General features: G+C 42.5%; 1 protein-coding gene across 2 annotated transcripts in view; it reads left to right on the top strand.

Annotated features, from left to right (window-relative positions):
* PAK3 (p21 (RAC1) activated kinase 3) overlaps positions 1-11,396 on the top strand; it is an 87,944-nt gene extending 76,548 nt beyond the window's left edge. For both annotated transcript variants that reach the window (XM_082770992.1, XM_082770991.1), the window contains exons 9-15: positions 305-353; positions 2,399-2,511; positions 3,584-3,701; positions 4,558-4,657; positions 5,053-5,249; positions 9,836-9,973; positions 11,100-11,396. In XM_082770992.1, coding sequence (XP_082627118.1) covers positions 305-353; positions 2,399-2,511; positions 3,584-3,701; positions 4,558-4,657; positions 5,053-5,249; positions 9,836-9,973; positions 11,100-11,189 — 805 coding nt within the window. In that variant the 3' untranslated portion in view covers positions 11,190-11,396. The remainder of the gene's footprint in view (positions 1-304; positions 354-2,398; positions 2,512-3,583; positions 3,702-4,557; positions 4,658-5,052; positions 5,250-9,835; positions 9,974-11,099) is intronic.
* Positions 11,397-15,072: the final 3,676 nt, after the last annotated feature.

Genomic DNA, 15,072 nt, shown 5'->3' with positions numbered 1-15,072 from the left:
AGAATATTTTCCAGAGTTTTCGGGGGGGCGGGGGGGGAATATGTAGAAACAACTCAGTCCATAACTTTTGAACTAAAATAATGTAGGGCGTACATTTCGGATTCACACCAGCCCTTTCTCTTCACGTTGGCCATGAGCAGGTTATCTTGGATCCAGAGGGCCGGCAGGTGGCTGTGCCGTGCTGCCAGGAGTGAGCGCGGGCGGTTTGCAAACACTGCCAGCAGCAGAGATGGCCTAGCTGGGCTTGTTTTCACTCGAGGGCACTAAAACGCTTTTCATTTGTTGGCCGCTGTTTTGTTTCTAGGGCATCAGGAACTGTTTACACAGCAATAGATATCGCCACAGGACAAGAGGTAAGTGCCGGCAGCCCCAGCTGACTCTGCAGGTATCCAGTGCTTTCCCCTCCGGCAGGAATTGTGGATGGGGTTTTCAGCTTGCCAGCAGATGGGTGGTGCAGAGGCTGTTCCTCCTGAGCATGGACTGGTGTCAGCCTGCAAAACGCATCGCCTGCCATCTTCAGCTCCTTGGTTCTTTAAGGCCACCGTGGGTCTGTGCCTCCGTAACTAAACACTTCCTGGGCCATCCATTTTCCAGCAGCTGTTGCACTGAGGTGGTGATTAATGCCTGAAAAGGTGCCCGTGAACTCCTGGGCAGGGGGGTCCTGGTCCCCCTGAAATCAGTAAGAGCCTCGGTGCTCTCTGTGCTTGGACTGATGCTGCACCCTTAGCTTTTAGGGCCAGTTGTACGAGATGTGTTTTGTTATACTCCATCTTCTGAACACATCTTTGCTCTCCACAGTACTGTTGGTCCATCCTGGTACCATGTTACGGCTGTCATCCCTGAATGGGCATTTCAATGGAGAGAAATCTATAAAGAAATGCCAGCAAGACTGATTTAAAAAAAAAAAGAAAAAGTGTTTTTTATTGCTAGTGTAAATGTATTGCTTTAGAAAATCTTATCCCTGCTCCCAAGTGTGGATGCAGTTGTGCTACTACAGAGAATATTGGTCTGAGTGTAATTTAACTCCAAGTGTTTCCAGCATAAAAGCTGTCTGGGGGCCTGGCCCCGGTTGTAAAACCTAAAGATCTGTAACCACAGGCCTTGGGGAACCCTCGGGGTGTTCACAGCTTCCCCTATTGCTGTGAGGAATAAATAGCTTTGTTACACTGCTTGCTTTTGGACAGCCCTCGTCCTTACTAAGAACTACCAGAAGCAAGGGAAGGAGGGGCAGTGCCATCCTTCAAAGAAGGACGCGCTCGGTCTGAATTGCCAAAGACATGAATGCAAGCAGCTGACGGTCACTGCCACCACCCAGTCCCAATTTATCTTAATCACTAATTCAGACAGCAATACTGTTTAGCATTTTTTCCATCACGTGTCTTATCTTCAAAGGATAATACAAGAACTAATTAAGGAGAGATCGTGTTCAGGATGCAGTTTGGTGTTTTAGTTGTTCTGAAGCTGGCTGGCACTCACCAAAATGGGAAGATTCGTATCCAGGGCAAAGATTTCCTAAAAGCTATGCTCATGTTTAGCTGGTGTTGGTGACAGCCCACGATGCTACAAGGCAATGTTAGGCTCACCCTGGCAAGAACTGGTTGCAGGGAAGTGGGAGCCAAGGGGTTGAGAAACAAATCTGGAAGAAAAGCACTGTTTATTCTCACAGTCCCAGTAGGGGCTGATTTATGTGGCATCTTACCAATCGTTTCCTTTTTCAGGTTGAGGCAGAGGCAGGGTAGGTACAATGGTTTAGAGCAGATTTTGGTGTCTTAGGCCCTTTGCTCTTTAGGGGTACAGTCTAAGATTTCTGATGTATCATTTTCGCTTGTCAGCGTGAGATTCCAGTGATTCCACCCGCCTCCAGTGATGCTCTGTACAGGAGGACACTTTATAACTGAAAATCTAAAAGCCCTGAGCCCTGCTCATAACCCTGAGTGTGTCCATAAAATACCACAGAATGGATTCTTTTCTTTAAAGCCAGATTATTGCAAATCTAAACTCTGTTAAAAGATAAGAATTACCAGCTGTTTTTTATATATTTTCATAGTAACAGAATCACTTGCTGCTTGCAAAACATGCATAAATAATAATGGTGGTAATAAAATAAGTCTATCTTAAAAGAATGTAGGTCCAGAGAGTGCTATTAGAGATTTTTGGTTGATCATTTAAAGACTGTTTTTACAGATTTTATAAGGCAAGATATATATGACCACGTGTAACTAGCACGCAAGCAAGTAAAGAAATAGGGTGTTGTAATGTAAGTTAACCGAGCTCTAATGTCTAATAACAAGACAGTTTGGCACAACTCTGATAGATCGTTCCAAAAACACATTGTGTTCACTCTGATCTTGTGCAACAGACTATTCACGTTAATGCATTGTTTTCACTGTCGTTTTAGGTGGCCATAAAGCAAATGAATCTCCAACAGCAGCCCAAAAAGGAACTAATTATTAATGAAATCCTGGTCATGAGGGAAAATAAGAATCCCAATATTGTTAACTATTTAGACAGGTAAGAACTTCTGGTGTTGTCACGTGAATGTTCATTTCCATATTGAAACTGAAAGATGAAGAAAAGCCTTTGGTTACTCACAGAAAACAACTCTTTATCCACGTATAATTATGTGTATTTATATATTTATGTGTATATATGCATAAAAATATATGGGAGGAGACTGGTCTTTATGTGCATTAATCTTTTCTGGTGTATCAGAGCATCACAGAACGGTTGCAGTAGGCAGGGACCTCTGGGCCCATCTGGTCCACCCCCTGCTCCAGCAGGGCCATCCTGAGCAGGGTGCTCAGAAGCTTTTGAAGTTCTCCAAGGGGGAGACTCCACAGCCCCTCTGGGCAACCTCTGCCAGTCATCCATAGAGTAAAGAGGTGCTTCCTGATGTTTAGACAGAGTATGGAGTTCAGAGCGTCTTTTCAAAGACCTCGATCAACCACATCTTACTAAAACTGCCTGTATCTCCACGTCCACCCTGTTTTTAAGTTGGTCATGTTTTCTGCATATTATCATAAATGCAGATATGCCAGTCTATAAATTATTTCTCTTTGGCTGTTCCAACCAGTTTCCATTGCTGTGGATTCCTGGAAGAGTAGGTTCTTGTTTCCAGACACACATAATTTGTCAGGTTTTAAACTGTTTTCCCTGTTTCTGAATGTATTTGTATAAGGTTTTCTAAGCTGTTGACCAATTTCTGTCTGTGGCACACACTCTCCCGCTGCCACAGACAACTATGAAAGTTGTCATCTTGTTCCTGGAGTTAATCAAGGTGTTTATGTATACATTAAGATGATGAACCAGATGATCTGATATGTTCCGGTTCAACATTCATCTTTGCCTTTACTGAATCACATTTTTCACTTGCTTGCCATCTAAGACGTCTGATTTTTCACTTAGGTGCATTTCTCATTCGGGCTGCACAGTTCCCACATACTCTATAGCCTAGAAGGAATGTCCATTCATTTCATCCTGTCTTCATTTAAAAATGAACAGGAATCAAAGCCAACTGTTGTAATTTTCATAAGACAATTTAGCAACGCACATTTATCTCAACGCCATTGTTTTCTTGTTTCAGCTACCTAGTAGGCGACGAGCTCTGGGTGGTTATGGAATACTTGGCTGGAGGCTCTTTAACTGATGTTGTTACAGAGACGTGTATGGATGAAGGACAGATAGCAGCTGTGTGTAGGGAGGTAAGGGATCCTGTCTGCACTTCTGATTACTTGGACAGAGTGGTACTTTGAAGCAGGTGCAAAGAACCTGAGTGGTTTCGTGTCCAGATCTTTGCTTCTGTATTGCTTTTTTAATATGGGAGAAGAAAGAGCATCTTAAATGAACTGCCTGCCAGAATCACTACACTTAGTAGACTCTGTTACTGCACTGTTAGTGTATTCTCTCTTGTTTTGTGTTTTACTGTTCTCAACTTTGCCTCTTTAAACATTTGCCTGGAGCATGTCCATACTGCATTCCTTGCCTGTAAAAGCAAACATGTTGGTGGCAGAATTTTAAAATAATAGCAAAGAAAAATAGAGGCTCATTTATCACTGTCCTGAGCTTAAAAGGGTAGCATTCCACCCAAAGTGGTGTTTGCTTCTGAAAAATGACTAGCATGTTATTTCCAAATCTGCTTTAGAACCTAACAATAAAATCTTTGTCATGCAACCTTCCACCTAAAAGGGATCCACTTCATACTGAAGAAAGTGACTTTTCTTTTGGCAAATAATAGTTTGTCATATGGATGGACATGGCACATTCATTTTAACAGCAGTCATTCAGTCTGTGCTTTCAGGGGATAGTCTGTAACAATAATTGACATTTCTTTTTCAAAAGCTCATGTGCCTTCCTTTAGAAAGTTATTATTCTAGTAGTGTTGAAGCGGCAAGCTATACCTCTTGAAAACAGAGTGTTCTGCCATTACTCTCAACTCATCTAGAAATTAAATCTTTTAGAACTATTTCTGTTATTGTGTGATGAAATCGAGTCATTAATTTTTACCCTTATGTTCTTTTCTTTTTCTTTTTTTTTTTTTTTTTTTTTTTAATCTATCAGTGCCTGCAAGCACTGGATTTCCTTCATTCAAACCAAGTGATTCACAGAGACATCAAAAGTGACAATATTCTTCTCGGAATGGATGGATCTGTCAAATTGAGTAGGTATTCTTCGTCAGGCACAGCTCTCCCAGGATTGGGGTGTGGGGCTGCTTCTGACTGCCTGCCAGTTACCCAGAGGGGGTGCCTATGATGGTGTTCTGACCGCTGCTTAACGCTAAGGGCTTTTCCATTACTTATTCTAACACACAGAGAAGTACAGGAAGAAGAAAGATGCAAGAAAAAACACTGCCTGTTATTTGTGCATGCCCCTTCCAGAGACCAGAGTTACGGTCTAAAGCCCCAAGTGCACAGTAGTCACTGCAGAGCAAACAGACACTGCTGCTTTCCTAGCTAGATTCAACATCACGTTCTTAGCTATAAACCAGGGATTTTAACTTGGTTTCATAATTTTAAATGGCTTTAACAATACTTTTTTTTTTTTTTTTCTCCTCAGCTGATTTTGGCTTCTGTGCTCAGATCACCCCTGAACAGAGTAAAAGGAGCACAATGGTCGGGACTCCTTACTGGATGGCACCAGAAGTGGTGACACGAAAAGCATACGGTCCCAAAGTAGACATCTGGTCACTCGGGATCATGGCAATAGAAATGGTGGAAGGAGAACCGCCTTACCTTAATGAAAATCCTCTCAGGGTAAGATGCCAATAGAATCAGACACCACTGTCTTTTTAAGCTGTCCTATGTTTAGACATAAAATCCCAGTCACGTCAGCTTGGACTAATTCCAGCAAAGGCTGCTTCTAAAAATGTCAGTGGAGTGTATCAGCACAGACTCTGGCTTTGGGGACGTAAATGGGAGAACCTCAAAAGACAAGTAGGATGGAGCCAGTTCAGAAGTTTGTCATTTTTGTCTTCAGTGATCCTTAAAATTTCTCAGGCATTGTTTGAAATGTGTTTTAGCTGTACCTCTGACGCCAGGGATTTTTCAGTGGCAAGTTTCTCCAGCTGATGATTTTTTCTGAAACAAGCTTCAACTGCACCTGCAGGCAGAAGTATTTTCAAACTCAGATCAGTGTAGATCAGTTACCTGATCCTTTCAGGAGGTGTCATTGGTCAGAGTAATACCGTAATTATTGATTTCTAAATTGTTAATTTCTAAAATGCACAGAAACTAATGCATTGTTATTTTGAAGTTTTCGTTTATCCAAACTCTTAAAATGAAACAGCCAATTCTTATTCAAGTGTGCAATAGAGGAGGAAGTTACACCAAGGAAAAAACTTATGGCTGATAGCTGAAACGGTTAAATGCTACAGAGTTAATTCCTGGTGGGAGGCAGGAATCTATGAGGAATTTAATTTTGTACCTGTGTACATACATATGTAATTTTTGGTAAGGCTAGAACTAAAACACAGCATGACCTTTAGCTTTTCTCATAGTGGTGAGGCTGCAATTCCTCTGGCAGCCCAGGCTGTGTGCTGCAGACTGAACAAACAGCACAACCGGGCCATGCTGTTTAAGAAAGGAACATGACAAATACACAATCTTTTGTCTTCTACTTTTTATGAAAAGGTTTTCTGTGTCTTTATAGAAGACCTGTTTTGGTTTTGCAGGTGCCCTGGGGTTTTGGGCTCCAGTGCACTCGTGTATGTGCTGTGCCACCATGTGAAAGGGTGTAAGAAATGGGTTTGGGTTCAGACTGATGTCAAACAAGCACCTTAGCTGGTAGACAGCAGGCCTGTCACTGCAGACCAGTTTTACCTAGAAAGGCTTTTGCACATCACCAGTTCTTCTTCAGTTTCCTGCAAAGAGAAGGCCCCACATTCCACGTGCATCTAGGGGGGACCCTTGCAAAAAACAAAACAAAACAAAAAAAAACCATACATTGTATATGGCAGCAAAAATATAAATATAAAGATAACGAGCATTGTTACTGGTTTGGATACTGAAAACTCCTTGCTTCCTTAAACTTAGCTGTTAATTAGGGCTCCTCAGGACACGTCAGGTCAGCTGTTAAAAAGGCAACTGGATTTCCCATCACATTCAGTTATTCTTGGTATTGCCCAGACTAAATTGGAGATGGTGTTTTTCTCCATACACACCTCATCTCTTGCAGGAGTTGAGATCAGTGTGGATGCTTACAGGTCCAAGGTATCTTCAGGTGTCTGAGTAAAACTGGCAGATTAAAATCGGGCACCTGAAGTTGGTACCATCTGCATCAGCTTTCCTGGCTTCTTTGCAGAGGTTGTTGCCCCTGAGCAAGGAGCAGTGAACAACTATTGATGGAGTGAGTGCAGTTCCCCAGTTACCAGCTAGTTCTGTTAAGGTAAATCCATCCCAAACGGGACAGGATCTGACCTGCTGTTGTATGTGGAGTCTAAGACTCCAGAGGTTGCATCCAAGCAGGAAGGTTATAGGCAAGACCTGTTTTTAGAGCTAAGTTTTTAGCGGATGACACACAGTAGTTGTTGAAGTTAGTAATCTCACTGTGACCACATTCAGGGAATTCTGAAAAGCCTGGAAGCAAAAGGCTGCTCTTTTATTTTTATGAATGATTGTTTTAATAACGTAAGGCATGCAGGTGCTTCAGATACTGGCACTAATTTAAATTCATCAATAAATTATAAGGGCACTAAAGGATCATTAATCATAGATTTAATAGCAGTTTTAGTGTAGTCACATTTGTTGTTTTCCAGACATAGAGCAAACATTGCTCGGGTCCCTTCCAGCCTTTGCAGCACTCACAGGCAGGAACCATTTTCCAGCCATGACAGTCCTGGATATTCCTGTGATGGTATTTCTTTTCTCTCACTGTGATTTCCTGCCATCAGGAGTATTCCTAGGCCCTGAGGGACAATGCAGTAAATATCCTTCAAAATGCACATTGGACCTCCCCAGCTTTAATTAAAAAAGGAAGAAAAAAAAAAAAAAACAACAACAAAACATTTCTGTTTGCTTTCTCATTTATTAACTGCAGTACTTAACTTTCCCTAAAAGCTGCAGTGTGTGTTCCAAATGCTGTGGATCTTCTAGTTTCAGGCTTCCAAGTTCTCTGTATATTGTTCCTGCAGCGTATTTCTGATAACTCTGAGGTACTATTTTCAGAGACTGCAGCTAAAATTGCGTGCTGACTCTTATTTTTTGGTAAGCTAACAAATTTATGAGCTTACTGCTCCTTTGCAGCTACTGCAAACATTGATTTCCCTTGACTGTACTTGTTTTTCTTTACTGGCTGCATCACAGGAAACCAAAAGGTACATAATTAGAAGGTACTGCAGATCCCCATAGACCTTTTCTGTTCTTGTAGAAATAATTAAAATGTGCAATACTCGAAATATTTAAAAGGTAAAATAATAGCTAAAGATGACTTTCTCATGACTCATACATTGTGAAGAAATGAGCAAACAGAAGAGCTTCGTTCATCCTGACACTCACGTTTCACAGTCAGCTGAATGTAGCTGGAACAAAAATTTCAGGTTTGACGTCAGTGCTGTATTCCTTCACTGCTGGAGAATTAAATCCCTTGGGTAGCACAGCTAAACGCAGTGAGGACAGGCACTCCAGCTCCCCACTGTGCCATGTGGCTGAGGTCGGCTGCAGACAAGCAGGATAGGACTGATTTTGTGATACTTCTGTTGTGGGGAAAGTAAAGAAACATACTTATATTGTTTTTACTCTAGGATGGTTCATTTGCCTTTCTAGGCCTGGAATTTTTTCCTCAGTACATAAGAGGAGAACAAAGTCAATTTGGTCACGGTCTGTTCGAATGCCAGCAGCGTGGAGCTGTTGTTAGCATGGCAGAGCTGTTCGTGAGAGGCCTAGGCCTGTTCTTATTATTGCTGTACATTTTTGGACATACTCTGCATGTCCAAGTCTGAGCAGTTCAGAATATCTTATGTTTCTAAGTAACATCTTCCAATAGCAGAATTAACTCAACTCTTATCTTCTGAGCATGTTAAAAGTGAACTGTATTCCATTATGTTTACCATATGTTTTGCAAAATTAATTATAATTCCTTGGCCTGAAGATTGGAAAAAGAGTACCAGGAAGACTTGCTGAGCTGCATGAATACTGTTAGCTGTGAAGTGTCCTTTAATCTGCCTGAGAAAGTTGAGCCTAGCTTACGCTAGATGCTACTGAGGAGAAGGCCTGGGATTTTCAAGTGTTTGGAGGGGCCAGTGCAGTGACTGCGCATTCAGATGGGCATTTGTACACGTGGAAGAGAACTCACAGAGGACTCAAACCTTAACACAAACACTCACAGTTCTCAGGTTAAACACTGTTTTCTGAGTTGTTTCTACCTCTTCTGTGTGTGGTGATGAAACGTGAAACAAGTGTAAGAAATTTAATGTTCTCTTTACTAAAAAAAAAAAGCTTTTCTAAAATCCCATCTCCATTCTTCTCAATGGGATGCTTGCCTGAAACATGAAGATTATAGTTTAAATGAATATAGCCTATTCTGCTTCTCGTCTTTTTTTTTTTGCTGAAGGGCTTGGTGAACTTACTTATTTCTTAACTGAAGCCAATTTCTCTGTGTCACCAAGCATGAGATTTCAATAACCCATCTGCCAAAACCTCCCATTTCTTCCCTGGCAATTTCTGGAATGGGTCATCATTAGTCCATTTACTTGAGTATCACAATTTGCATAAGGTTTGCATAAGGCTGGAATTGCTCTTGGCGTTGTTACACTGGCGATACAATGGCGTTGAGAGTGTTTTGAGATGTAATTGCAGGTGGCTCCTGTCTGCCCAGTTATGCATTTTCTTCTTAATATAACTGTTCATGCAACTTACACTGTGTTGAAAATGATGTTCCAAATATTTTTGTTCCTTTTTTCATCCAGTTACCATATATATCAAGAACAGAACTAAAAAATTGGCTACTTTGGTTTTGTGGAAGCTGTGCTTTAGGGACCAGTGAGCACAGCAGAAATATGTTTTATGTAATAATCCTTTGAAATAATACAGTTAGACCCAGTTCACTCTTAAAATAGCTTGTACAGCTAGTGTCAATACTTACAGAAGCAAAATATGCTTCTGCTGGTGTAGTTCATATTAACTAGGTCAGCCAATGAAATCAGCTGTCAAGGCAAAATCATACTGATGTTGGAATAGCTGTGTCTGCATCAGGGTTGCTGTTTTTGTTGGGATAGCAAAATTGTCTCTAATCCTCTGCCAGGGAGGAAACTGCTGGTGGAGACGGGACCTTAAAAATCGGGTTCGTGTGAGCAGCTAAGGAGCTGAAAGAAACAGGTGGAGTCTCGTGTTTCCCTTTCTTCCAGGCGCTGTATCTGATAGCTACAAATGGGACACCGGAGCTGCAGAACCCTGAGCGACTCTCTGCCGTGTTTCGCGACTTTCTGAACTGCTGCCTGGAGATGGATGTGGACAGGAGAGGGTCTGCCAAGGAGCTTCTGCAGGTAGGGTGGGAAATGGCTGCAAGTGAAATGGCTGCAATATATAACGATGTGCTCATCAGCTAAATGTGAAGGCGTCAGACTAATCCCCCCATATTAGTCTCCAGACTTGATGCTTCTTAAACAAAAGTAGTATTTTCATCTATATTCAGTTCTGCGCAGTAACAAAACGACTGAACTGGAGTGGCCCCAGCTTCAGAGGCAGAAATGGTGTTGCTAACTTGTGCACACAGGAACCCAAGGAAATCAGCCACAGCCGAGTGGTCAGAGATTTGGCTGTGGGAAGGGAAGGGCTTTGGGGTGCTCCCTGTGAGCATCAGAGGGGTCAGCAGAGGGACTGCCCCAGTTTACCTGTCCTGCCCCCATTGAAGGTTTCTGCCACTGAAGTAGGGACGGCTGAATGAGACTTGTCACAGCACCATTTGCTGCCTGGCATAGCTGAGTAATGAGAGCTGCTACTGGTTTACTGCCAGGTTTCGTGGTGGGTGTAAACTGTGGTAGATACAGAGCTTTGTAGCATGTGCTCCTCGGCTGTCCCTGCTGTGAAAGTGCCAGTCAGCACAAGGAGGGGTAGGGGATGGAGCAAACAGCTCCCACTGCAACCCAAAGCCAGGTCCATCAGTGCTCTGTCCCTTGTCTCCCTGCTCAAGTCCTAAAGCCTTAAAATAAATAAATAAAGCCTAAAAGCCTGGACCTCAGTGGCCTTCAAAGCTCCACACAGGCCTAAATACCATTTGGGATAACCATTTCTAGAGGTATTGGAGTTCCCTTGGGAATAGCTCAAGCCTCTAGTCCTTTTTTTTTGACAACTAAAACAGCCTGTGACTTTAGAAGACAGGAATCTAAGTAAGTATTTGAAGTTTCCTAAAAGAATCAAGGCTCTGGAGCAGCAAGAAACATTCCCAGGGGGCTGGCAGGGCAAAAATCCCAGCAAGCTGAAGACACTTTGATAAATGGATTAATAAGATGATGTGCTGTGTTTGCCCATGATAGCAAGGGTACTGGACATGAAGACACAGATGGTACCGTCAGTCCTATTTCTGTGTATTCCTGGTACCAGAGGAATAATGTTTGAGTCTGTAACTGAGTTTGGAAAGTAATGGTTGGTTTCTTTCTTTCCTTTGGGCAGCATCCATTTTTAAAATTAGCCAAGCCTCTTTCCAGCCTGACTCCTCTGATCATTGCAGCAAAGGAAGCAATTAAGAACAGCAGCCGCTAGTGCTTCAGGCTGGCTTTCTCCCATGCCAGCTCCCTCCAGAGCAGGACTGAGAAAAAAAAAAAAAACTCTATAAAACCTCAACGCTTCTGCTGCAGGATGGATGGATGGATGGACAGACCAACAGTCGCAGTCATGGTGGTAGGAGGGGAGAACAACTGTTCTCCAGTCCCTCAATGAGTAAAAACTTATCACGTGTCTTCTTCCTGCTTTCTGGCTCCTTAATTTATTTTTTAAATGAAACAGGGCTTAAGACAGAGAGGTAATGACAGAAAATGCTTTGCTGCTTCAGCCATTTCTAAGGTAAAGCAAATGCAGTTGGAAGATTCCCTTCCTTCTCTCCCTGTGAATAAGCTGTACATTCACTTTTAAATTGTCAATTGTTTCTTAAAGATGCAAAGTCCCTTTTATGTTATTTTTTTTTATATGGTTTGGAATTGGAGAAGGGTCTTCTTCATTCATAACTCCAGACTGCACTGCCTTTTGAATACAGTCCACTCGCTGGTATTTGCCCAATCATTATACTTCTAGATGAGGAAGAAAGTGAAATTGCGTTTCCAACCAAAAATGAATCAGGAGTGGAGCAGACAAAATATCCTGTTGAGATACAGGCTTTCAACTGTGAATATATCGTGTTTCTGTTCTTGGCAGTTTGATTTGTATAACTAGTTGTAATATGGGTGAGAGTCTTACTGAAACGAGAAAGCAGAAAGATCGGTGTGCTCAGAAAGGGCTTGTGTGATGCAAAGCTGTAAGAGAGATGTGACGTGAGAGCAGGCCCAGCCTTGCTCAGCGCCGAGCCTCAGCGGATCCCTTGGCAGAGCACGGAGCAGCGTCTGCAGCCCTGGGCTGGAAGGAGGCGCGAGCAGCAGCAGCCTGGTGCTGGGTGCCCCCCTTCTCCCGGGACCGGACTGATCGCCCCCGGTGGGATTAGCCCTCTTGGGTTTGTGCGGGAGCAAAGGAGGGAAAAACCAAGCTGGGCGGTGCTGCCACTTGTGAGGACGCCTGCTCCCGTCTTCTCGTAGCTCCTGGGAAAGGTCGGTAGCACCTGTGCGAAGGCAGCCAGACCGCTCTGCGGGCTCCGTGCAGGTGAGTGTCCTTTGGGCGCACGAGTGCTGTCACGGGAACTGCGACGCTGGTGCAAAGGAGTGACGGCTTCCAGGGTTCGGTTCTGCCTGAGCCAGTGCCCCAGACAACTTGGGACGAAAGTGCATTTAAACCTGAAGCCTTGCCCTGAGCAAGAGCAAAGGTACGAAGTGCAGAGTAGATTGCAGAAACATTTCGAGCCATAAAACCCGCCTGCTCTCTGCTCTCCTGCATACAGCAGGCGCTGCTGAATGCAGTTCTGAGTTGCTGAGGGAGAGCAAATCCTGGATGTGACTGAGGATTGCGCTCGCCTGGTCAGCTGATCTGTAAGGGAGCAGAGTAGTTCTAGTATGCCGTTTGTGTTTTATTTATTCTTTTCTGAAAGAAAGATGGAGTGCGGCTTCACTCAGAAAAAGCATTTTGTATGGGTTATTTGTTGCTGTACTTTATTGGTACAACTAATCAAAGACCTCCAAAACAACATTTAAATCAACACTTACCTAATGAGCAAAAAAATGTGTAAAACAGCTTTCTGCTGTAGTCTGTCATGTTTAGGCCTGGTCCTGCAAGGGGCTAAGCAGGCTTTAAGGTACTAAAAACCTTCCCGTTTTGCCGGTACGAATGAAGGATGTTTGGGCTACTCTTGAATTAGGCTATTAGCTTGTTTGGTTTTGGCTTCTTATTTAGTCACAGTCTTTGTGTTGCAAATGTCGTTAATGCTGCCGCCTAACCCACCCTCACTCCTCTGTCCATCCCAGTGTCTTTGCTGAGACGATGGGAGAGGCGATGCTCGTTAGGTTACCACAGCTAGGTACAAATTAGCTTCTGGCATCCTGGGGAGTACAACAGGTTTGATTTTCAGATACACAAATACAAAAAGATGCTGCTGCTTTTGTGAGGCCGCATTTTTCTCTGTCAGCTCAAGCTATCTACCTGGGAGATAAGCTTCCCTGAGAAAAAAAGAGCGACTGGGACTTGTGAAGGGCTGCCCTCTATTTGTAAAGCGTTAATCTGAATGAAACATGTTTGTATTCCATGTCAGAAGTGAAGAAACAAGTGACAGTTTTTCTTACCAGTAATGCTTTTAGTTTATCCTACCCACAAAGGAACAGACAGCCGTCCTTTGAAAGGAAAGCACTTTTTTATGGTACACGTTTGCTGGACATACGAGATACTTACATTGACAGACTACGCTACGTGATTGCTTTTTTTTTTTCCTATTTATTTTCTTTAACAGTAAGTTTCTCGGCATCTCTAATTTCCAGAAAAAACTTCAGAAGGATAACAAATGAAAATAGGAAATTGGATATTAGTATTATTTTTCTGACCATTGTATGCTCCAGAATACAGAATATTGTTGGCACTGGCTTTTTAATACAACTGCTTTAATAAGAGGCCTTAGTTTTTATTTTATTATATACTATATTTATTTTTCTTTGCATCAGAAAATCCAGAGATTTTTCTGCTAAAAAAATTCTGTGAGGCAGAAAGGATTCAACTGAAATCATCTCTGCCAGTGATTCTTTTCCACATGAACTGTAATTGCCCAGCTGGGAATGTTTTACGTACAGGGAGGCTCACCTCCAGCATCTGGAGGCACCAGGCTTTGTGCTTGAGACAGTCTCAGGCACTAGATTCTGAGTCACTAGATACTGAAGGGTGGCAGCTGTTTTTATCATTTCCCAACTCTGATAGGAAATGTGGCATATTAATAGTAAAAAAAAAAAAAAAAAAAGTAATAATAAATCTGTCCTGAGATGCGTAAGTCTTGTACATTATTTACAGGCGCAAGTAGTAAGTTAGGATTGACAATAGTGTTGACCTTCCAGAAAGAAGAGGCTAATATTATAAAATCTCTGGAATTATCTTGGGTTTTTTTTGGACTGCTATCTTCAGATTAAGCAATTAGTTTACATATATTTTTGAAAGTATTAGAAATAGGATGTTTCTGTTTTTAAATGCATAGGTAAATGTTAAATACGTTTCAAACATTTTCATTCCAAGATTTTAAAAGAATGGTTATTTGTGTTTATTTTGAACTTCATTAAATGGTTAAAGAAAGTGAAAACAAAACAAAAAAAAATCCAGAGTTTGACTATGATTCCCATCCCTGCAGTGTGTGAAAATGACCTGTTAGCTTGCTGTGGTTTTAATGAGTTCTGGGACAGAAGCATGACAGCAGTAAAGTCAGGGAAGCTTGAGAAGCACAGAAAAGATTATTTATTTAACAAAAAAAGAAAAAGGGAAAAAAAAGAAAACCAAAACCGATAATCATACAGAATTCCATACAGCTCCTGCACACACTCCTGGGAGCCTGCACAGGGGGGTGGAACTCAGTGCTCTCGGGGTCTGTTCACAAACTCAGGCCAGGGTTGTGTTCCTACTTCTTGTGTCCAGCACTTCTCTAAGTACGCATCGCCTTGCCATCTTTGGATACTGCTTGGCCACCTCACGCTACATACAAATGAAGTATTCTTTTTAGCTGTTTATGTTGGATTTCTTTGAGGCCAGTGGCTGTACCTCAGCAGGTCTTTCAGTCAGCCTCCCCCCGTGTCCTGCCACCAAAAATGAAGCACATTCCGGTCACCACAAGAAGGAAAGTAAGTACTTATCTCTGTCCTCTAAGTGTAGTGTCACCGTACCCTATGATCTGTGGTTCCAGTATATGCTCAGTGGCTTGGCCACAGAGTATCCCTCACGCTGAGCTGTACGTATGTGCATTTCTTCGCTTAATGGATCTGCTCTAACTGGATTAAGAGACGGAGAGAGCTCTGCTAGCACCTACCATTAAAGGCAGGAG

This window comes from Aythya marila (assembly GCF_965140915.1).
Source record: "Aythya marila genome assembly, chromosome: 13".
NCBI lineage: Eukaryota > Metazoa > Chordata > Aves > Anseriformes > Anatidae > Aythya > Aythya marila.
This window is presented reverse-complemented; position numbering and strand designations above follow the sequence as displayed.